Below are 24,983 nucleotides of genomic sequence, written 5' to 3'. Positions count from 1 at the left end.
CCTTTTAAGGGTCAGTCTGGTTGGTGGGGTGCCGTGATCTGTGCTTGACCAGGGCCAGATCAGATAGCCTCCTCTAGCGCCTGTAGCAGAGGAACTGGGAGCACAGGGGTTAGGCTAGATAGCCTAGGGGGTGTCCCAGTGTGAATACGGATGAAGGGGTCGTTACCCCTTCCGGTGTAACCCTTGTTAAGCTTGAATAAACAGTGCTGCCTCTACTCCACCGTCTCCGTGTCCTGTAAACCCACTACAACTGGTGTCAGAAGTGGTCTTTATAATGGATACAAGACAGACAAACCACTCGCAAGAACCTGGGGAGGAAGACGACTCTGCTAGGGCTGCTGGGACAGCACCAGCGGACTTGGCCGACGATCTCGAAATGCCACAGGCGTCCCAACAGCCGCCGCAGCTGGAGGAGTGGCCGCCGTTAGGGGATGGGTTACGGGCGGCGCACTCGATATATTGGGGCCCTTCCCTGCGACCCCTAGGGGTAATAAGTACCTGCTGGTTGGCGTAGAATATTTTACTTGATGGCCTATGGCATGGCCCCTCGCCAACCAGTCAGCAGCAGCCATCGCCGAGGCCTTTGTCCAGGGCTATGTCCTCGACAAAGGTGCTCCCGAACGGCTGCTGACTGACCAAGGGAAGAACTTATCTGTCGTCCTTCTGCATGAGGTGTGTGCGCTCCTCGGTACTAAAAAAATCCGTACTTCCTTTTATCACCCACAAACGGATGGAATGGTGGAACGCCTTCATAGAACCCTCACGTCCATGTTGTGTCACCAAGTGTGTGACACCCAGACCGATTGGGACCTTCAGATCCCGGGGGTTTTGGCTCCCTACAGAATGGCTCCTCACGCGGCGACCGGATTCTCGCTGTTCTTTCTGATGTACGGTCGCGATGTTGATCCACCTATTGAGACTCAGATGCGGGTTTACAAACCAAACGAAAAATCGAAATTGGCCGACCATGTCAAATTTAATATCCTGAGGTTGGCCGAGGCGCGAAAGGCAGCCGCCCAAAACTCTAATTCCCAACAGAAGGCTAATGAGAGGTTGCGATCGTGCCAGTCACGCACACATGCGTGGAGACCGGGTGACAGAGCCTGGCTGTACTGCCCTCAAGTACCGTTGGCAACCTCGGCGAAATTGTTGCGGCCATGGAGGGGTCCTGTGGAAATTATGCAGGTCATGCGGCCACAGTGTATTCGTATTCAGTGGGGGAAACGTCGCTGGTATGTACACCCCTCATGCCTGAAGCCGTTTGTGGCACCGCGCGTTCCTCCACCACATTACACAGGCCGAGAATTTGATGTGTCCGCTGACTCCCGTACGGCGACTTCGCCGCCTTCTCCTGATATGCCACTAACTGTTCCATCTTCAGGTGCCTCGAGAATGACGGCCTCCCAGCCGCCTGCGCCACCCGGCGGGGATGGGGATTGTCCTCCCGGGATGCCGGAGGGTTGCTCACCCGAACGGACAGCTCCCACCGCCGGTCCGACCGGTTTCCCCCCCTACAATGGCCCCGCAAAACGGACTCGCGCCAAAACACGCCGGTTTTTGTAATGTTGCCTTCTGGTTGCACTTGTTCTGTTCACACTGTTCTACTCACCTGTTATGTCTCCTTTTGCTGCGCTGACGGGTGGCTCCGATTGAATGCGGGGGGGCGGGGGGGGGGGGGAAATGTATATGCTGTATATAGTGTATCTTTGTATAGGTGGGTTGGGTTATTTATTGGGGCGTTTGATTGTTATGAGGCACACACGGTTGGGGTTTTGTTGCGTTGTTTATTGTTCAATATTGTTGCAGCCGGGACGGCTGCGGGCTGTACAGGAGGGGGTGATGTAGGGGTGTTGTGGGAAGGTAACACACAATCACACCATGGTGGCTACAACCACGTCCGCTATAGCCCCGCCCTCAGTGGTGTATGGGTATAAAGGGCGAGGAGCCAGAGAGCTCGGGGCAGTTTGTTGGAGCCAAGAATGAAGAAGCAGTGAAGAAGGAAGACCGGCTAGATAGACCCTGGGACTTCCCTGACCGCTGTCCTTTTGAGGGCCGGCAGGGTAAGCCAATGGTGCGGCCCCAGAGCCTCAGAGCGGGAGCCCTTTTAAGGGTCGGTCTGGTTGGTGGGGTGCCGTGATCTGTGCTTGACCAGGGCCAGATCAGATAGCCTCCTCTGGCGCCTGTAGCGGAGGAATTGGGAGCACAGAGATTAGGCTAGATAGCCTAAGGGGTGTCCCAGTGTGAATACGGGTGAAGGGGCCGTTACCCCTTCCAGTGTAACCCTTGTTAAGCTTGAATAAACAGTGCTGCCTCTACTCCACCGTCTCGTGTCCCGTGAACCCACTACACCTGTATAAAAGACACATGTCCACAGAAGCAATCAATCAATCAGATTCCAAACTCTCCACCATGGCCAAGACCAAAGAGCTCTCCAAGGATGTCAGGGACAAGATTGTAGACCTACACAAGGCTGGAATGGGCTACAAGACCATTGCCAAGCAGCTTGGTGAGAAGGTGACAACAGTTGGTGCGATTATTCGCAAATGGAAGAAACGCAAAAGAACTGTCAATCTCCCTCGGCCTGGGGCTCCATGCAAGATCTCACCTTGTGGAGTTGCAATGATCATGAGAACGGTGAGGAATCAGCCCAGAACTACACGGAATGATCTTGTCAATGATCTCAAGGCAGCTGGGACCATAGTCACCAAGAAAACAATTGGTAACACACTGCGCCGTGAAGGACTGAAATCCTGCAACGCCCGCAAGGTCCCCCTGCTCAAGAAAGCACATATACATGCCCATCTGAAGTTTGCCAATGAACATCTGAATTATTCAGAGGAGAACTGGGTGAAAGTGTTGTGGTCAGATGAGACCAAAATGGAGCTCTTTGGCATCAACTCAACTCGCCGTGTTTGGAGGAGGAGGAATGCTGCCTATGATCCCAAGAATACCATCCCGACCGTCAAACATGGAGCTGGAAACATTATGCTTTGGGGGTGTTTTTCTCCTAAGGGGACAGGACAACTTCACCGCATTAAAGGGACGATGGACGGGGCCATGTACCGTCAAATCTTGGGTGAGAACCTCCTTCCCTCAGCCAGGGCATTGAAAATGGGTCGTGGATGGGTATTCCAGCATGATAATGACCCAAAACACACGGCCAAGGAAACAAAGGAGTGGCTCAAGAAGAAGCACATTAATGTCCTGGAGTGGCCTAGCCAGTCTCCAGACCTTAATCCCATAGAAAATCTGTGGAGGGAGCTGAAGGTTCGAGTTGCTAAACGTCAGCCTCGAAACCTTAATGACTTGGAGAAGATCTGCAAAGAGGAGTGGGACAAAATCCCTCCTGAGATGTGTGCAAACCTGGTGGCCAACTACAAGAAACGTCTGACCTCTGTGATTGCCAACAAGGGTTTTGCCACCAAGTACTAAGGCATGTTTTGCAGAGGGGTCAAATACTTATTTCCCTCATTAAAATGCAAATCAAATTATAACATTTTTGACATGCGTTTTTCTGGATTTATTTGTTGTTATTCTGTCTCTCACTGTTCACATAAACCTACCATTAAAATTATAGACTGTTCATTTCTTTGTCAGTGGGCAAACGTACAAAGCAGCAGGGGATCAAATACGTTTTTCCCTCACTGTAGCTCTATTTCAGCAGCAACCTCCCCACAAATGATAGCTCAACAAAGTGGCTTATAATGTTGACATTTATAGCAGCCAAATGCTCTAAACGCATAATTCTAAATGTGGAGGAAAAACTGGAGGACCCGGAGAAATATCCACACGACCACGGGGAAAACATGTGAACTCCAAATATACAGGCGTCAGGGTACGCATTAAATCTACGGCCTCATACATACCAGGACGGCGTCCCGAATAATAATAGGGACAGAGTGGTGGTAGAGCAATTAGCGCACTCCACTATGAACCCAGAACAATCTGAGTTTGATTTCCAGCCACCAGTGCCGAGTGACACCTAAACCGCTCCCATATGCCGATTCCCCTTCACCCAACCCATGCCGAGCAAACATAGTGAACTATGGCCAAAGAGCTCCCGTGAACAACACAGCGTGGGGGAGGCCTTTTATTATTTTCAGAATCATAGACTCACTATGCTATGAAGCCAAGCACCTGAGTTTGATTCCCAGTCTTGGCTTAAATTCATCATTCACTGTCTCTCTGGCCTCTCTATTCAATTGGAGTCCTGTGGTGGCGAGATGTTAACTACCTTACCTCGTATACAGGAGGTCGTGGGTTCTACCACAACCCTAATGCGTGTATTTTAGGAGTTTGCATGTGTCTCCCAGCGGTCACGGTACATTTTTCTCTGGGTCCACCAGTTTTTTCCTCCACATTTGAGAACATGCGGTTAGAGTATTTGGCTGCTATGAATTCCTCCATGATAAGCCACTTCATTGGGCTATCATTTGTGGCCAGGTCACTTTGGAAATAATGCTATATAGACTTACCTGGTAAAATAAAAAAAAATATTTGGTTTAATAGTTTAAATTGGTGGCAGCAGTGGTAACACTTGTAGCTTAAAACAAGAAGCATCTGGGTCCGATTCTAGATGTGAGCACCATGCTATATGGCATTAGAATGTTCTTCCCCTGTTTTTAATTAGGTGCCTCCGGGATCTCCAGTTTTATCCAAAAGCTAAGAAAACCCAAACAACGTAACTGGTATTGGCCAAAACATCCCAAAAGAAAAATGATCTGCAAATTACTTAAATTGCGTTTACTGTACACAGCAGCAGCAGCAACATCACCCGCAACTGTGAAAAACCTGGCAGGATCCTCCTGAAAAGGAGTCCTGAGACTCAATGGGCATTGTTAGGCCTGTTCAAGCCAAATGGGCGTAATAATGAAATAAATACAATCTGTGATACCTGTAACATATGTTATTGTACGATACTTATTTATCCCAGGTCTCATTTGAAAATAAGACCGTGCGTTCGGTTACGTCTCAATTGCTCGACTAAAACCGTTGATGAAAAACTTTTGTTGGAATAATTGATTTACGAAATAATTGAAAACTTTCGCGTTGAGGTCAGAAACGGCCGCGTTAAATCAACGCCCATGATGCGATCTCGTGTTTTATTCAGGGAGGGGCAAGAAAGCACACCTACATATACACGCTGGTCACACTTCTGCATTAAGTACGCGGCATTCACATGTGGGTGGACTACTCATCAAGCAATACAAGAACATACAAAGATCCCCCCTATAGCCTTAACAGACTATTAGGGCAAGTGCTGTTGGCAAGTATCACCTATAAAGGCCAGGACAGCACACCATAAGGGGGGGGGGGGGGCGGGTGGCCAGCACCACGCCCGGCCGCCTTTGTCTCACTAAGTGCCGATGTTTTACATATCGCACCAGACACCCATTTGATGCTGAGTCGACCTAGGGGAGGCCCAGGACCGGTTCAGATAATTGTCATTGGTGTTGGTGTTGGCCGTGAGCGGCAATCGAACTCGGGTCGCCGGGTGCACAGCGTGGCACACTAACCGCTACACTACCGCTTCCCCTAGCAAGCAAGACACAAACACTCTCCTAGCCACACCACTCTGGCAGAAATTCATTGAGCATTCTCCAGAGCTCCTTCGGTGGTTTACAGTGTTCATTTCTAGAGGGCATACAGCCTTGTGATATGGGGGGGGGGGGGGGGGAGGCAGATCGATACACGAAAGCAGGTCCTTCTATAAGACGAGGATTTAGGGCTTCCGCGCTGATATATTATCGGAAGAGAAAAATAATGCTCCACGCTTAATTGAAAGCGAATTCAATTCAATCACTCGTAATAAAAAATAATGGCTTTAAAAAGTTTGTAGCTCCAAGTGTAGTGATCTCTGGCCACCAATGACTACACCAAAAAAGATATAATCATTCAAATTGATTTTGCACTTAATTTGGATGTATTACAGGGCTAAGAATTAAAAATATCGGGTTGACTGTCATGCCATGAAGATTTCTCTCCGTGCCACGTAGAATTTCGCGCTTTTCCTCTCCAGCTCCCCCATGTGCTTTCCGGTCGTACCCCCAATGTCCGGCGTTTTTTCTCCACGTGCGTGGGAGCTTCTTTAGGAACTCCGTTGACTCGTGAAGAAAATTCCACATTCCCATGGCGGGAGTCAAGGATGAAGTAATGCATTCATTGTAATACATTTCTAATCAAGCTTGCACATGTACAGTCTTTTTGCCAATCAGTTTCTGCAAGAGGGAATCCCCCACACTGTGCGTCACCACGGGGTTGACCATACTTTTAGAGTATTTGGCTGCTATACATTTCCAAATGAGAATCCACTTTGTTGAGCTATCATTGGTTGCCAGATTGCTTCTGAAGAAGAGCTGTATAGCTCAGTGAGCCTTACCTGGTAAAATAAAAAGTTTAGTTTAGTTGGTAAAACAATGGCTTGTTACTGCACTGCCCACCTTGTAGCCCCTCCCAGCAGCCCATAACGACCGTGTGGCCTTCCTACCGCTATCCAGGCTCCAGCTTAGCTTCTGAGATGTGACGAGATCAGGCGCATCTCAGACGATCTCCAGCACAGTGTATGCATACATTTACCCACAAAAGGCTCACCGAGTCTCATGACTTGTTTTCAGGAGGTTCCTGTTTAAAATATAGAGTGATAGGTATGTCTCACAATGGGGAAAATACGGCAATTCATACCGTTACAACAGCAGGGGCCTGGAGCCTGCAGACTCCATCATCTGGCATAAGATTTATTATATGTTACTAAGAGGTTCCCTCACCTTTAGCCAACATTAACCTGTCATATAAATGTAACACTTTAGCACCCCCACTGCTTAATTCCAACGTTTAGACTCTGACAGGGTGTTTTGCGCTAATCCTCTTTGTATGTTTTCATCTTTGCTGATAAATCATGGTTATCATCAGCCATGCTTAATCTACTGTTGGATGAAGGTCCTCCCCCAATTTACCACCACCTCTCATGCTCCTTCGATATTATTATATTAATCATCTTATTTCTTATCTTATTTATATTCATAAAGAACCTTCACTCAAGGCGCTTGACATAAATTACAAAACATGTGACAGAATGGAATGCTTTAGATGACAGGGGCGTGCAAGGATTGAGGAATGAGTGACCGCAATAGAGGGGTACTTAGGGGTCATGAAAGGGTAGGGGAGGGATGGGAAGGAGTGGAGAGGCGAGGTGGAGGAAAGAGGAAGAGATTGGACAAAAGACCAGAAGTGAGACTTTAAGACAGGTATATAATTAGGTTAAGGAGGGGGACTGATTGATGTACAGGGGAAGTTGATTGTAGTGGAGGGGTGCAGGGAGGGAGAAGGACCAAGAACGGGATTGGGCACAGGGAGGAGGGACAGAGAGAAGATTGAGAACGAAGAGGACGAGCGGAGACATCTTCTTGTCGCATGACTGATGTAGATGCAGAGCAACAGCTACAATTTCACATTTAGGTGTTCGAGCCAGATAACTGAATCAGAAACAGCGGAGTGTTTCGCCGTGATGTCTCCTTGATATTTGTGGATTGTGCATCGCATCGTCAAACGTACGGTCTGTTCTGATTGACCACAGTCGCACCCTGGAGAGTTTATTTTTATTTTACATTTGTGCATCACGTATCCGCATCTGCCATGGTTTGCGGATGCGGTTTAGGGTGGACCATGAGCTTTGTGAGAGATCAAACCCATGATTCATAGAGGGGAAATAGGAGATGAAAGAGGTAAGATAATCCACCTGGCACCTGCACATGAAGCGATTTCATCACTCCATTTCCTCAGTGTGCGTACAAACTCCAACGCATTCCATTCTGAACAAGCAGACGAACACGATCGTGAGTATCGTGCCACGACGGAAATCAGCGTGTGTGCAGGTGCCAGCTAGGCAGGTGGATTGCTGATATGTGAGTATGAGTAATGTAGGGTGCTTGGGGAGGCGTTCATCCAGAAGTGGACAGATCATGGCACGGGATGATAATGCTGGTGATGATGTGATAACGTGCAGGAAGTTTAATGAAATCCACAGGCCTGTGTTGTTAGTAAATTGATCTTGATTGGATTACAGCAGGCAGACCGCCATGGTGGCGATATGTTAACTACCTCGCCTGGCATATAGGAGGTTGTGGTCGATCCCGACCCTGACGCCTGTATAGTTTGAGTTTCCATGTTCTCCCCTTAATTGCGTAGATTTTTCTCCGAGTCCTCCGGTTTTTCCCTTCAAATTTAGAAACATGTGTTTAGAGAGAAATTTCCACATAAGCCACTTAATTTAACTATAATTTGTGGCAAAGTCGCTTCTGAAAAAGAGCTATACAGCTGAGTGGGCCTTATCTGATCAAATAGAAATAGTAGTAATAATGGTGGCCATGTCATGGGTGTGATGTACCCTTATCCTCTCCTGAATAATTTTTGTAAAATGTACAATTTGAAGGTGTATTAATTTGGACTCGTGAAACTGTTTAAATTAAAGACACAATCGTGTTGCGTTGCACCGAGAGTAATGGGCAAAGTTTTTGGCTGTCAGAGAGAATTATGCGTGAAAGGATAAATGAAGAATGAGTGATGGAAGGACAGCTGGCCTGCACAAGGATTTGCGTAAATCTCTCCGACTCTGCGTATGCACGATCAACTAACTTCATTAACCCCGTCCTGTCTAATCGCCGTCAAAGTTGCGCACCCTATACATCGTGCCAGAGTTATCAGCAAAACACGGCCTACAAGGGGGGGGGGGGGGGCGGGGCTCATAGAGTTCATAATCGCCATGTGAGAGCACGGAGCCAATGCTTGTTGAGATCCTGAGTTGAGCCACCGTGATTAAACGAGGTTATGCAAATGTAATGCATTTTATTCTTACATACAAAGCCCTTTGTCAATTAGCTTCTGGATGAGGTCTACCACATGCTGTATTGGTCATGGTGTTTGAACATATTTCACCATAATAGGCAGTGCGAGTTGTTGAAGAGGAGGGTAAGACCAGGACCGGAGCAGATATCACCCCCCCCCCCCCCCACTAATTTAGCCTAAACCTGGATTAAAACTCAGGTTATCGAGGTAATATCGCAATGCGCTCATTGCTGTGTCAGCACTCAACCTCCCCCACTGCCACCCACAATTGACTTTCGAACTCAATTAAAGATCTACACATTCCATTAAACTCGCTGGTCATCACCATAACAATCATCATCATCGTCAGCCACGATCTATCCACCGCTGGCTGAAAGCCTTGGGGACCTTGTTACAGTGCGATGATTTATTCTGCGTTATAACGCAAATAATATACAAACGACGTTTTGGGTAATGGCGCTTCTTCGTAGCAGAAAGACAGAGATCAAGGAGATTGGGTGAAAAATAGACGCTGCATTTTACGCCATTGGGACCCTGATAAGAAATGCTATTTTAGCTAGGTTTCTAGGGAAAAATTATTAAACTGGACGCATTCTTGAAATGTAATTTCTCTCAGGGCTCCATGTGTAGTGTACATTGCAGTCTCTATTCATCTTTCAATCTCTGGGGCTCATCTATCTCCGTTATTGATGAATAATGATAAACAATTTGTGACTCTATCTGGCTTGAAAGTGCTACGATTAGACTGCATTATTAATTATTCGAAGGTCACGAGTTAAACATTGTTGTGTGTGTCTCTTAGCTACATCTAGACATGTAGTGAGTGAATCTTAGCCACATCTAGACCTGTAGTGGGTGTCTCTTACTGTAGCTACATCTAGACATGTAGTGAGTGTCTCTTAGTCACATCTAGACATGTAGTGAGTGTCTCGTAGCCACATTTTGACATGTAGTGGGTGTCTATTAGCCACATCTTGACATGTAGTGAGTGTTTCTTAGCTACATCTAGACATGTAGTGAGTGTCTCTTAGCTACATCTAGACATGTAGTGAGTGAATCTTAGCCACATCTAGACCTGTAGTGGGTGTCTCTTACTGTAGCTACATCTAGACATGTAGTGAGTGTCTCTTAGTCACATCTAGACATGTAGTGAGTGTCTCGTAGCCACATTTTGACATGTAGTGGGTGTCTATTAGCCACATCTTGACATGTAGTGGGTGTCTCTTAGCCACATCTAGACATGTAGTGAGTGTCTCTTAGCCACATCTAGACATGTAGTGAGTGTCTCTTAGCTACATCTAGACATGTAGTAAGTGTCTTTTAGCTACATCTAGACATGTAGTGAGTGCCTCTTAACCACATCTAGACATGTAGTGAGTGTCTCTTAGCTACATTTAGACATGTAGTGAGTGTCTCTAAGCTACATCTAGACATTTTTCGATTTAAAGCTTTCATGACTGCAAGGATTCATCTTCTTTGGTTCTTTCGGTAAAGTCTACGTGACTTTACCGAAAGAACCAAAGAAGATACATCTAGACATGTAGTGAGTGTCTCTTAGCCATATGTAGACATGTAGTGAGTGTCTATTAGTCACATTTAGACATGTAGTGAGTGTCTCTTAGCCACATCTTGACATGTAGTGGGTGTCTATTAGCCACATCTTGACATGTAGTGGGTGTCTCCTAGCCACATCTAGACATGTAGTGAGTGTCTATTAGCTACATCTAGACATGTAGTGAGTGTCTCTTAGCTACATCTAGACATGTAGTGAGTGTCTCTTAGCTACATCTAGACATGTAGTGAGTGTCTCTTAGCTACATCTAGACATGTAGTGAGTGTCTCTTAGTCACATCTATACATGTAGTGTCTCTTAGCTACATCTAGACATGTAGTGAGTGTCTCTTAGTTACATCTAGACATGTAGTGAGTGTCTCTTAGTTACATCTAGACATGTTGTGAGTGTCTCTTAGTTACATCTAGACATGTAGTGAGTGTCTTTTAGCTACATCTAGACATGTAGTGAGTGTCTCTTAGCTACATCTAGACATGTAGTGAGTGTCTCTTAGCTACATCTAGACATGTAGTGAGTGTCTCTTAGCTACATCTAGACATGTAGTGAGTGTCTCTTAGCTACATTTAGACATGTAGTGAGTTCCTCTTAACCACATCTAGACATGTAGTGAGTGTCTCTTAGCTACATCTAGACATGTAGTGAGTGAATCTTAGCGACATCTAGACCTGTAGGGGGTGTCTCTTAGCTACATCTAGACATGTAGTGAGAGTCTCTTAGACACATCTAGACATGTAGTGAGTGTCTCTTAGGTACATCTAGACATGTAGTGAGTGTCTCTTAGCTACATCTAGACATGTAGTGAGTGTCTCTTAGCCACATCTAGACATGGAGTGAGTGTCTCTTAGCTACATCTAGACATGTAGTGAGTGTCTCTTAGTCACATCTAGACATGTAGTGAGTGTCTCTTAGTTACATCTAGACATGTAGTGAGTGTCTCTTAGCTACATCTAGACATGTAGTGAGTGTCTATTAGCTACATCTAGACATGTAGTGAGTGTTTCTTAGTCACATATAGACATGTAGTGAGAGTCTCTTAGCTACATCTAGACATGTAGTGAGTGTCTCTTAGCTACATCTAGACATGTAGTGAGTGTCTCTTAGCCACATCTTGACATGTAGTGGGTGTCTATTAGCCACATCTTGACATGTAGTGGGTGTCTCTTAGCCACATCTAGACATGTAGTGAGTGTCTCTTAGTCACATCTAGACATGTAGTGAGTGTCTCTTAGCTACATCTAGACATGTAGTGAGTGTCTCTTAGCTACATCTAGACATGTAGTGAGTGCCTCTTAACAACATCTAGACATGTAGTGAGTGTCTCTTAGCTACATCTAGACATGTACTGAGTGTCTCTTAGTCACATCTAGACATGTAGTGAGTGTCTCTTAGCTACATCTTGACATGTAGTGGGTGTCTATTAGCCACATCTTGACATGTAGTGAGTGTCTCTTAGCCACATCTAGACATGTAGTGAGTGTCTCTTAGCCACATCTAGACATGTAGTGAGTGTCTCTTAGCTACATCTAGATATATAGTGAGTGTCTCTTAGCTACATCTAGACATGTAGTGAGTGCCTCTTAACCACATCTAGACATGTAGTGAGTGTCTCTTAGCTACATCTAGACATGTAGTGAGTGTCTCTTAGGTACATCTAGACATGTAGTGAGTGTCTCTTAGCTACATCTAGTCATGTAGTGAGAGTCTCTTAGCTACATCTAGACATGTAGTGAGTGTCTCTTAGCTACATCTAGACATGTAGTGAGTGTCTCTTAGCTACATCTAGACATGCAGTGAGTGTCTCTTAGCTACATCTAGACATGTAGTGAGTGTCTCTTAGTTACATCTAGACATGTAGTGAGTGTCTCTTACGTACATCTAGACATGTAGTGAGTGTTTCTTAGCCACATCTAGACATGTAGTGAGTGTCTCTTAGCAACATCTAGACATTTAGTGAGTGTCTCTTAGCTACATCTAGACATGTAGTGAGTGCCTCTTAGTCACATCTAGACATGTAGTGAGTGTCTCTTAGTCACATCTAGACATGTAGTGAGTGTCTCTTAGTTACATCTAGACATGTAGTGAGTGTCTCTTAGTCACATCTAGACATGTTGTGAGTGTCTCTTAGTTACATCTATACATGTAGTGAGTGTCTCTTAGCTACATCTAGACATGTAGTGAGTGTCTCTAAGCTACATCTAGACATGTAGTGAGTGTCTCTTAGCTACATCTAGACATGTAGCGAGAGTCTCTTAGCTACATCTAGACATGTAGTGAGTGTCTCTTAGCTACATCTAGACATGTAGTGAGTGTCTCTTAGCTACATCTAGACACGTAGTGAGTGTCTCTTAGCTACATCTAGACATGTAGTAAGTGCCTCTTAACCACATCTAGACATGTAGTGAGTGTCTCTCAGCTACATCTAGACATGTAGTGAGTGTCTCTTAGTTACATCTAGACATGTAGTGAGTGTCTCTTAGTTTCATCTAGACATGTAGTGAGTGTCTATTAGGTACATCTAGACATGTAGTGAGTTTCTCTTAGTCACATCTAGACATGTAGTGAGTGTCTCTTAGCTACATCTAGACATGTAATGAGTGTCTCTTAGGTACATCTAGACATGTAGTGAGTGTCTCTTAGCTACATCTAGACATGTAGTGAGTGTCTCTTAGTCACATCTAGACATGTAGTGAGTGCCTCTTAGTTACATCTAGACATGTAGTGAGTGTCTCTTAGTTACATCTAGACATGTTGTGAGTCTCTCTTAGTTACATCTAGACATGTAGTGAGTGTCTCTTAGCTACATCTAACCATGTAGTGAGTGTCTATTAGCTACATCTAGACATGTTGTGAGTGTCTCTTAGCTACATCTAGACATGTAGTGAGTGTCTCTTAGCAACATATAGACATGTAGTGAGTGTCTCTTAGTCACATCTAGACATGTAGTGAGTGTCTCTTAGCTACATCTAGACATGTAGTGAGTGTCTCTTAGCTACATCTAGACATGTAGTGAGTGTCTCTCTTAGCCACACGCAGTGGCTGCGCCCCTACTCTGCTGACTGACATTTCTTCATAATATGATGAAATACATCTCTTTGTGGCCCATATTACTTTCATAGCATGAATTCATGAATCATGAATCCTCTGAATCAATCTCACCACCGCTGCTGCCACCACTCGCACAGATAAATAAACAACACATGGTCGTAATAAAAGTTGTAAACGTTTGAAGGCAGCTTTCATTACTGTACACGCATTGCAAACACCCATGTGGATATTTATTACTTATTGTGTTTGGGTCAGCCATTATTGCAATGCAGGATGTCTGTTAGTAATCCACGGAGCAGGGGAGTTGGGGAGTCTGAGGCTCAAAAACACTTATGAAACGCCGACCTTCAAGACAGCAAGTTGCCTGGAGGAGGAGCTACATTAAGTATGCTGCTCAAAACCCTATCGGCATGGGTTTTTGAGTCTTATTCTCTCAAAAGTGCGAGTGTTCTCCAGTCGCCCCAGATTTTTCCCGCACGCAATAACAAACGAAATCCAACAATGAATTAGGCCAAAGACATGAGTCGGAATCCATCTGAAAATAAAGTATTCACGATCAAGGTCAAGGGGTCATCATAGTCTCCAATTCAGTACCCACTCCCAATTGCTTCCTTCTGCTAGACCTGGAGTAGGCAACCAAAAAGACAAGATCCATTTTTTTCGATTTCTGTACAAAAAACCCCCTCAATATTACAAGAGCTGCAATGCAATTTGAATACGAGACGGTGGTCGTTAATAAGTAACGTCACGAAGCAGTCCTTAAAGAGCCATACGCGGCTCCGGAGCGGCAGGTTGCTGATCCCAGGGCTAGGTTCTAAAGCTGTTATAAAGGCAAAACCCTTTTGATATTGACTATTACAGTGTCTCTGGATTTGTCACACAGTCGGCTTGTAGGACCACTCTTTGAGTATCATCACCATCATCACCACAACCTAGTTTTGGATCCTACCTTCGGTTGCCAACCTCTGTTTACCACTCCAAGGTCTGTCTTTGTGACGTGCCCTCCATATCATACACACCTGCTCCACCTATGCATCCCATGCGTCTGCCTTAATCTACAACACTCTCTTGCAGCATTCCCTACTGAACTTCCAAATTGTTTACTTTATCCTGCCTTGAAATTACCATGGCCTATTCTCAAAGAACAGAAGCTAAACATGTCATGATGTATCCCTTCTTCACTGTGACTCGATGAAAGGTCATGGTTTAGGCTCTCGATTAATTATTGTCTTGCATTCCATTAGCTTAATGTCAATAGCATTTAATTTATAGACTTTGTCAATCCACTGCTTAAATATCACTCTCCACAGATGTTAGCCATGGCTGAGAATCAAACTTAGGTTCGCTGGGTTCATAGTGCAGGGCAGGAACCACTGCTCCACCTCCGAAGAGGACATTAAAGTATGTTCCATAAATACGAAGTCATTGATTGTGGTTTGAAGGACTGGAACGTGTTCACTCGGGAGTGATGAACTCGGTTGATATGCAGGTGCTGGGTTATTACATCACAGGTGCTGGTGGCTTGGAGAGGCGTTCATCCAACGGTGGATTGAGCATGGCCGATAACGATTATATGCTTTGTGTAAGTTGACCTCTCTGATCCGTACATTGACGCAGATATCGATCCTGCCTACATTAGTCGCAGTACTTTCCACAACATTAAATCACTGTGCATCATGCAATTGCGATTCATACTGCACAAACCACTGTGCTGCCACCCACCCACCCACCTATATGCGATAAGAGTTTTACAAAGTGTTACAGTATCTGATAGGATCTTTAATCACTTATCATTAACCGACTAATCTGTCGTGGTCTGATATAGGAGACTGACAGCTCAGGCTATCCTTATTAGCATCACCTTGTCTCAATTAACACCACTTAATTAACACCACTAATGAACACCGCTTATAACCGATGATAGTACATGGTGGATACGCTTGCCACCTGTTCAGGGTTTCCCAGGATCTTTATCTTGTGAAGCTACTTTCCTGGGGAACCTATACGTCTTCCCTGTAATGTTACATTACATTCCTAAGACATCATAATAACATGAATGCGCCATTTTTCTGGTATTTTAAGATACTCTCTCCACTCTTGTGTCCAATTCAAACCCGGATAGGTGGCAAACCTACTGGGTTCGACCCGGACAGTTCAGGACTTGGCGTCTGTGTTCGGGTGGCATTTATTGATTTGTACCGAGGTCTGATATCGGCATAGCCGTATTGCACTTTATGACATTATTCTGCAGAGTTTTGATAGTAGACCCAGTGCTGACAAATGTCTGGGTTTGGTCTAGAGCGGAACAAGTGGTGGCCCTATTGCCACATGATGTCCCGGATTTTGTTGGAGGAGTTAGGGGGAGAGACGTTGAGAGAGAGGATATGGAGTGAAGGGGAGATACATTGAGAGAGACACATGGGGAGAGACACTGAGAGGAGATGGAGGAGTGAAGGGGAGAGACGCTGGGAGAGACACTGATAGAGAGGGGATGGAGGAGTTAGGGGGAGAGACGCTGAGAGAGAGGATATGGAGTGAAGGGGAGATACATTGAGAGATACACACGGGTAGAGACACTGAGAGAGAGGAGATGGAGGAGTGAAGGGGTGAGACACTGAGAGAGACACTGGGAGAGGGGAGAGAAGGAGTAAGGGGGAGAGACGCTGAGAGAGAGGATATGGCGTGAAGGGGAGATACATTGAGAGAGACACACGGGGAGAGACACTGAGAGAGAGGAGATGGAGGAGTGAAGGGGTGAGACGCTGAGAGAGACACTGAGAGAGAGGAGATGGAGGAGTGAAGGGGTGAGACACTGAGAGAGACACTGAGAGAGGGGAGAGAAGGAGGAGTGAAGTAGAGACACTGAGAGATTAGGGAGAGCGGGGGTAGAGAGAGAGGGGAGGTAGAGATAGGGGGTAGAGAGAGAGGGAAGGTGTGAGGAGAACGTGAAATCTATTATGAAATCTTTCATTTAAAAAGGGGGGGGGGGGGTGTTTACATAAAGCAAAGCATAAAAAACTAAAAAAGCGAAATGATGAACGAAGCAAAGTGCCGACTACACCGACCATCTTCTTGTTTCCTCTGATCGTAAAATAAAAGAGTGGCGAAGCAGAGAGGTTTTCGCCGCCGCCCAACTCGAGCTATGGTGAAACCAGAGCTGCCGCGTACAGTGGGAGGCCGGCAGTGGCGTGGCAACCAGAAAAAAAAGCCAAAAATAAACATTCTTCACAATTATAAGCACATTTTAAAGTGTGTTAAGCAAGTCAGCAGCTTGTTGTGCATCTAACTTTATTATGAAACTGTGGAGTTGGTGGGGAGCACGTTGGGGCTGAGCGGTGTAAGGGGTCACACAGAGGACGAGGGGTCACGTAGAGAGGACGAGGGGTCACGTAGAGAGGACGAGGGGTCACGTAGAGAGGACGAGGGGTCACGTAGAGAGGACGAGGGGTCACGTAGAGAGGACAAGGGGTCACATAGAGAGGGTGAGGGGTCACGTAGAGAGGGTGAGGGGTCACGTAGAGAGGACGAGGGGTCACGTTGAGGACGAGGGGTCACGTAGAGAGCGTGAGGGGTCACGTTGAGGACGAGGGGTCACGAGAGAGGGTGAGGGGTCACGTAGAGAGGACGAGGCGTCACGTAGAGAGGACGAGGGGTCACGTAGAGAGGACGAGGGGTCACGTTGAGGACGAGGGGTCACGTAGAGAGGACGAGGGGTCACGTTGAGGACGAGGGGTCACGTAGAGAGGGTGAGGGGTCACGTTGAGGACGAGGGGTCACGTTGAGGACGAGGGGTCACGTAGAGAGGACGAGGGGTCACGTAGAGAGGACGAGGGGTCACGTAGAGAGGACGAGGGGTCACGCTCGCAGGGATAGGAGCGAGGGGGTCCCGGCAAGAGAAGCGGATCGGGGGTCGGGGAGGCGAGAGAGGTTTAAAGCGAGGGAGGAGGAGACAAAGGGGGAGATTCGGGAGAGGAGGCCTTTCTCAGAATCAGTGTTTATACTGGAGGAATCCGATGAGCTATAAAGCTCTTTTTCACAGAAACTGTAAAGATCCGTGTTGTGGCGTCCCTTTCACAATTATGTTTAGATTGTGTACTGTACTGATTAAGCGGTTGCCTTGGACGGCATTTTTGGTCATTTTGTGGCTTTTATTAGAATGCAGATTATAATGATTTGCAGTCATTTCTCGATCCGCTGCTGGATGGTTTCCCCACCACGCCGTGTCGGCCGTGTGGGGTTTATTTGACCATACTTCACCACGCTGGTCAGTGCGGATCTGTTAAAGGATCAGGGCCCCGGGACTGAGGCTCGGATAAAACAAACAAACAAAAAAATCCCTTAGTACGAGTACTTGCTGTTCTTGAAATCGCGGACAAGTTCCGCGACACGGTACGCTTAACGAGAAAGAACGGGAAACAGCTCAGTAAAAGAGGCAACGTGGTGCCAAAGGGTTCCATGCGAGCTCTGCACATCCCGTGAGCAGAGGGTGACAAACGGGTTTCCATGGCAACTATCGGCATTGTATACTGTACACTGGAGTGTATGATTACACGACGTCACACGATTTTTGTTCCCGGATGGTAAGTGCTATTTTCTAATTGCTTATGCCTCAAAAGGTATAGACCAACGGCTGTTATTCGCCGCAAACTTTGCTCTTGTGACCGGGACTTCACGTGAAGGAATGACACGAACGCACGCCACGTTTTCTCATTGAAAATAGGTAGATTTAAAAATATCATTGTCCCGGTCACAAAAGCAAAGTTTGTGGGGAATAATAGCCGTTTTCGGTACTTTTGAGGCATACGCAATTAGAAAAGAACACTTACTACCCAGGAACAAAAACAATATGTTTTTAGTGACACAGTGTTTATCAGCTCACACACACGGGTATCACTTCCTCACTGATGTTAGCCGTGGCCAGGAACCCAACTCAGGTTGCTGGGTTCACAGTGCAGTGTGCTAACCACTGCACCACCGCTCCATCATAATTCAAGATTATACGATGTTGCATACTTTATTTGCAATGCCTTGACTTTACGACCACCGCAAGTATTGCAATCTACTTTTTAAAGATCATTTACTATTTTTACTTTGTTATTTTACCAGGTAGAGCCCACTGAGCTATTAGCTATTTTTCCGAAGTGACCTTGTCACAAATGATAGCTAAACGAATTGGCTGATTTCATGTGGAAATTTATAGCAGCCAAATCATATGGACGCGTGTTGATTATAAATGTGGAGGGAAAAACCAGAAGACCCGGAGAAAAATTCACGCGGCTACGTGGCGAGAGACAGGCAAACTCCAAATATACAGCTGGCGTCAGGGTCTGGATCGGTGATCGAACCCACGACCTCCTGAATACCAGGCGAGGGAGTTAACATCTCGCCACCGGGGCGACCCTGGGTGGTACTCGTCTCTATTGTCGGTCCTGAATGCGTTTGTGGAAATTCCACATTCATATGATGGTGGCCAGTCCATCCATCCGTAAGACAGCCACTTTGTAGACCCCCCCGCCCCCCCCTCCAAAATGATGATCGGCTGAGTTTAACCCTGACCAGGGTTTGAACTCCAAACAACCTTCCAATTGTGATTTAATCACCTCACCCACAGTGTCGCCCATTTGGCAAAATGAAGACTATACTCTGAATCTCAATCAAGATAAAAAATATATATAATTTGGCTTACACAACAACACACAGAGACAAAACCACTGCCCCTGTTATTACAACAATATGAGTACATGCTGTGTTGACACACTACAAACATCAGCATTCCTTGGCGTTGCTCTCATTTTGAACAAAGTGTCCCACCACAACGCAAGTATTGAAACAAGTTCGCCACTGATGATTCGGTGGGTGGGAATTTAAGTCGACGGGCCGATGGTGGAGTGCGCTAACCCGTGCGCCACCGCTCTCCCACTTGGTAACCCAGATTCAATTCCTGGCCACAAATAACATGGAATGGCATGTGTTATCTGAATCGGTTCTGGGCCTCCTCTAGGTTCGCTCAGTCTTAAATGAATACCTCGTTTATTGTGTGATCAGAACTCGGGGTGCAAAGGGCATCCTGGCCATGGTTCCAGTCGCACCGAGCCCCCTGTGTGGCGATGCAACCATAATAGGTGCTCGCTAAGGGGCCATCAATTCAGTACGTACGCATGGAGGGGGGGGTTAACCCAAACGCGTACGCTTGCGTATGGGGGGTCTACTGACAATGTACACATAGGAAACGGGGGGAGGGGGGGGGTGAAGCCTCGATAATAATTTGTCTACATTGGCCTTCAAATTAGTTAGATAGTCCGGCGGTGGACTATCTGTTTGCTTAAACACGTTAATATTATTAATCCTTGATCGTTTCTGCGTGGATTAAATATCAGCCGTTCTATAGAATTCGGGGGGGGGGGGGGTGTGCATCAAGCGAACGTACGCAGGTGGGAGGGGGGTGTAAAAAGTACGCGTGCGTACAGGGAGGGGGGTCGAGTTTTGACAGATTTTTGCGTACGTACTCAATGGATGGCCCCTAACAGTACTTACCCCGATGACCCCCCGCCCCCAACCACTACCACTGGGTCCTGTTGCTCCCTGGCACCGGCAGTTTCTTGGCACATGAGATCTCCGATCATGAGATCTCCGATCTCATGTGCCAAGAAACTGCCGGTGACGAATCTGACCTTCACACGATATTACCGCTCGCGCGCGCACACACACTGCATTTTTCACCTGGGCCATGTTTTATTCAAGCCCTTTGCATCACCAACGTTCGCCGATGTTAATTTCTCGTCGTCTGCAAAAGCCAAACGTCATTGGGATGGCCGGGCGCTCTGTGTGCTGCAAGAGTTGTGGGGGGTTGTGAGTTCAAGTCCCGGCCAGAGGCTTGACTCAGCAACAGCCACTGCATTAGCAGCAGTCGCTAGCAGCAAAGTTACCAACATCGTCAGCAGCAGCAACATCATCGTCAAAAAGTGCTGAGCTTGGGATTGCAGTGTAATGGTGAATAATTCAGTAATAATGTACATGGCTCTGCCCTTTGGTCAAGCCATGCGAGTTGTGGCGGTAATTCGACTATACTTCACCATGCATTGTGATTGCTGGTTGAATAGGGGGACAAAATGTTGCAGCATCGTGCAGTACAACAATGGATATTGCTGCCCTGCCCTCTACCGACAACGTAACCCCACAGCAGCCTACAGCACCTGTGTTTTGCATGATGGTCACCCATCCAAGCACTATCCGGGCTGAACCTTGCTTAGCTTATGAGATTTGACCAGATCAGGCATGAATCTGGTCTGGCTTTATAAATCGATTATCCCCGTGTCCGGTCCTATGCCAGGTCAGTTCCTGTTTCCGTAGCGCTCCAGAAACATTCATAATACAGTTTACTCTAGAGCGGTGTTTCTCAAACTTTGTTTGGCCCACGGACCACCAACCCAGCCTCCCACCTCTGGTGACAAAACGTATTCACTTCTCTGTAAATACCACTATTAAAACATTATTCATATTACTGGAACGTACAAACTTTTCTTTAAACGCATTTGTAAGGTATTTTTTTGCGGTGGCATTTAGATCTTAGGGTTAGGGTAGTGTACATAGGGTATAGTTTACCTCACTTAATTTTTAAGTAAAATATCATGAGTAAAATATTAATTAATAGTAAAACCATCACCTTACACTATATTGCGGGGGTCACTAAAAAGATCTCCAAAATCCTGAACAAACACAAGATCCAGGTCCGATTCAACACAGTACATAAAATCCGTGATCTGGTTCCATCTGTAAAAGATGCTGTTCCAGACATACAGTACCCGGGCGTTTACAAACTAAAGTGCCTCTGTGGTAGCAGCTACATTGGAGAAACCAAACGACATATCTCGGACCGCATCCGCGAACATAAAGCAGACTTGAAACACGGTAGGACGAACTCCTCTGCCGTGGCAGATCACTGTTATAATTCAGTGGGCTCACATGACATTGACTTCTCCAAGACAGAGGTTCTTTGCAAGCCAAACGGCTACCATGAGAGAATCGTTCATGAGGCCATCCACATATACAAGCACAGAGACAATTTCAACCGAGAAGATGGATTCTGGCTTAGTAACCATTGGAAAGATGTTTTAAACCATTTCGGTTCTTAATTAATTGTATTATACGGTGATCTTCAGACCGCAGCCCTTTCGCTGGCATTGCCTCTTAATACCTCTCACACCACGGTTAATGGTATGGTTTATAACATGGAGTATGACAGCGCATCGTGGCTGTTTCTCCCCCCTCCTCCGTTCCGAGCGTAGATGGACTCGTCCGTCTGAACAAAGCTCGTCGCTGTCCGTGGTGCTAACGTTGAAAAGAAAAATAACCGCCACCCATTTTTTCACCATATCGCATTGTAATGTATAACGACTTATTGTTAGTAGCTCAGCTGATTGGAGAGTATATAGAGTTTATTGATAACATTGATGTAGTTTATATTTTAGTTTTTTATTAGTTTACTATATGGTATTCAATATATAGTGTAGTGTATACCCAGTTACTTTATGTTAATAGCTCAACTTATTGAAGAATATATTGAGTACATTTATTATATTGATGTAGTTTATACTTAGTTTTTTTTCTTTTCACATCGGTTTATTGTATGATAGTTGGGTAGTTGCAGTCCTTTAGCGTCCATATACTAAATGCCTCTGTTGACATGTAAACTTTGACTTTAACATAGCTATTTCCGTGACCAGTCACATGCTAATCCCTCACATTAACATTATGCTAATCTCCCAGTTACATGCTAATTTCTGACTTTAGCACCCTGCTGATCCAACACTTTAACACAGCTCTTTCAATGCTAAATTATTATGTTGATATGTAAACTCCTTTGTCAAGGCGTTTTACTTCTCCCACCCAGCTTAAAAGACGCTGCGAATCTTAGCAGCGTTCATTGAAGCGCTGTCGTCCCGACAGTTCTGTTCCTTCACCTGAAGAAGGCTACTTGTGTTGTGGCCGAAACGTCGTGATAATTTTAACGTCTTATTTTGTTTTATTGTTTTATTCTCATTCTACGTGACCTTACCGAAAGAACCAAGAAGATGCATCCTTGCAGTCACGAAAGCTTTAAATCGCCCTCTAATTACTCAAGAAAGCCTCACTTGAGTCTCATGGCTGCTTTTCAAGAGCGTTCTGCAGCACTGGGAAGCTTGACCACTAAACGATTGGCACGAGGAAGGAAGACAAGAGAACCCGGACAAAACCCACGACGCATACAGAAGGGTAACAGTGAAACTTCGCACCTCCTGGTCAGTTACGCAGCTTAAGCATGGTTTTCGCACTGAAGTCTCCAATTCAAGTACTAACTGCGGGCTCAACTCCGCTTAACCTCCGAGGCGTGTGCGTGTGTGTGTGTGCAGAGACCGGGCGCGTTCAAAGTTATGATCTGGTTACACTCAATACACTGTCCTATACATACATACACAAAACCTACAAATCAAAGTGCCCCACTGCGCTGGAGCCTGAATCAGCAGCAGAAGCTTCGTGTGCCGTCCGCGCAATAGACGCGTGCCATCTCCCACCTGATCTCTTGTATCTGGCCCTGTGATGTTCAGCAACGTGATCATCCATAGCTGCGGCCGTTCGCTGTCCACTTGCTCTCACTTTGCTCTCTTCACCCTCTCTCTTTCTCTCAGTCTCTCGCTCGCTCTCCCACCCGCACTCCACGTACAAGCCCTTCTCCACCCCCCGCCACGCTATCTGCACCCACCCCCCTCCCACCAGACCCCCTCCCAACACACAACGAGCCTTCTCTCTGTCGCCCGCAGCTATTTAAAGGCAACGCCATCTCAGCAGCTGCTATTTTCAATTCCACCCGCCCTAAAAAATCTCCGGGTTTTGAGTTTCCTCAGCCACGTGGGTGGCTCAGGGTATAAACTAACTTGCCACAGGGCCTGGGGCCAGGATCAAGTTCACAACAGAATGCATTGGACTAAGACTAAACAGCAGCGCAGGCGGCAAGTTTCTGGCCACGTCGAATTTAAGGTTTGACATGAAAATTCAATCTTGATATAAAATTCATTCTTGCTAAAGTGAGAATTGAGGCGGTGCTCATCGCCCGCAGACAGTCCCGAGCCAGTGGTGGAAATTGACAGAGGACAACCACTGTTAACTTCCAAATAGAGTTGTACTCATTTTATCAACCCCGGAGGGAGTATGGGCTCAATCCACCCTACTGACCAGCATTTTAACCCACAACCTTCCAAATTTGCGAGGTGCTGCCGGTAACCACTGAGCCAGCTGGCTGGTTGACATGAGACTAATTTTATTTTATCAACAACAGCAGCCATGGTCAATCCAGTGCTGGATTAAGGCCTACCCGAGCCACAGTCACCTCGGAATATCCTGCGATATACTAATCCACGCAGCACCTGCACATGAACAGATTTAAAGTGGACAACATGGTCTTTAACAAAAAGATAATTTAACAAAGGCTGAATGTTTGCAAAGAGGCAAGGGAGAGATACATGCTTGGAATTACAGGAAGAGGAGCACGTGGATTAGATGACATATGCAGGTTAATGGCAATTAATACTGTCAATAAAAGTGGGTGGGCTTGTGCAATTCTTAACAGTACATGCCTTACAAAAAACATCACATCTTGAATTTGGGTCTAACCTTAAATATGATTAAGGTCAAGATTTTATAAGTGCTAGCGATAAAATAAAAGTTTGGTTCTGGGTTAAAATGAATGCCAGAGGTGTTTGGGCTCAAGATAGAGTTAGGACTTCATCAGTTATGGGTCTAAAGTTAAAGTCGTGACCAAAGTTACGTCTAGGATTCTAATGTTAATTTATGGTTAAGGTTAGGGATGAGGTTACAACTTGGGTTCAGTATCAAAATTAAGGCTATGGCCGAGGTAAAACTAACGGTTAAAGTTACGACTCAAGCCGAGCCTATGAACTAAAGTTACAGTTCAACAAAAGTTTCTGACAGTATAACGAATGCCAGAGTTACAGGAATATAGTTAAAGGCAAGGCTAAGGCCAAACCTTTAAATTGAACCTTCCAAGAAATCATAATTCAAGTGAACTTAAAAACATGTCGTACGCAATAGTGGTGGTCAGCAGACTTGTGATACACTGCTGGCGTCGCTGAGGTCCAGCGTCCGAACCCTGGCAGCCGCCACCAGTTAAACCGATGTTTGCCCAGCGTGGAGAAGGCCAATTTCCCTCCAGAGGGCTCTCGAAGAGTTCCTTCGAATGTAGGCCCTTCCGCGAGCAGTGGCGTGAGCAGGAAGACTTTCTTCACAATTGTAAATGTTGTGAGTTTACTATCCAACACACCGGCGTGCTGTACTAGTAACTAATTGCCACGTGTTGTTTACGTGACAAACCTTACTAATTGGCTGTATCGAGTGATAGCGGGTTTAACGACACATTTATGTTGACGCGATCTAACCCAAAAAACCTTTATTATGGAGAATATTGGTCGCGAAAGCCTACGTGTTAAACTGGCATGAGCAAGCGATTGCAGGGCTGCACCTTATCTTATTT

General features: G+C 46.0%; 1 protein-coding gene across 1 annotated transcript in view; it reads right to left on the bottom strand.

The window, feature by feature from the left end:
* LOC116952043 (phosphorylase b kinase regulatory subunit beta-like) overlaps positions 1–23,175 on the bottom strand; it is a 139,998-nt gene extending 116,823 nt beyond the window's left edge. The window contains exon 1 of the mRNA XM_076074042.1: positions 23,011–23,175. Coding sequence (XP_075930157.1) covers positions 23,011–23,059 — 49 coding nt within the window. The 5' untranslated portion in view covers positions 23,060–23,175. The remainder of the gene's footprint in view (positions 1–23,010) is intronic.
* Positions 23,176–24,983: the final 1,808 nt, after the last annotated feature.

This window comes from Petromyzon marinus, chromosome 45 (assembly GCF_048934315.1).
Source record: "Petromyzon marinus isolate PM22_M1 ecotype Great Lakes invasive population chromosome 45, UKy_Petmar_22M1.pri1.0, whole genome shotgun sequence".
NCBI classification, from domain to species: domain Eukaryota; kingdom Metazoa; phylum Chordata; class Hyperoartia; order Petromyzontiformes; family Petromyzontidae; genus Petromyzon; species Petromyzon marinus.
The sequence above is the reverse complement of the archived record's forward strand: the minus strand, read 5'-3'. Positions and strand labels throughout refer to the sequence as shown.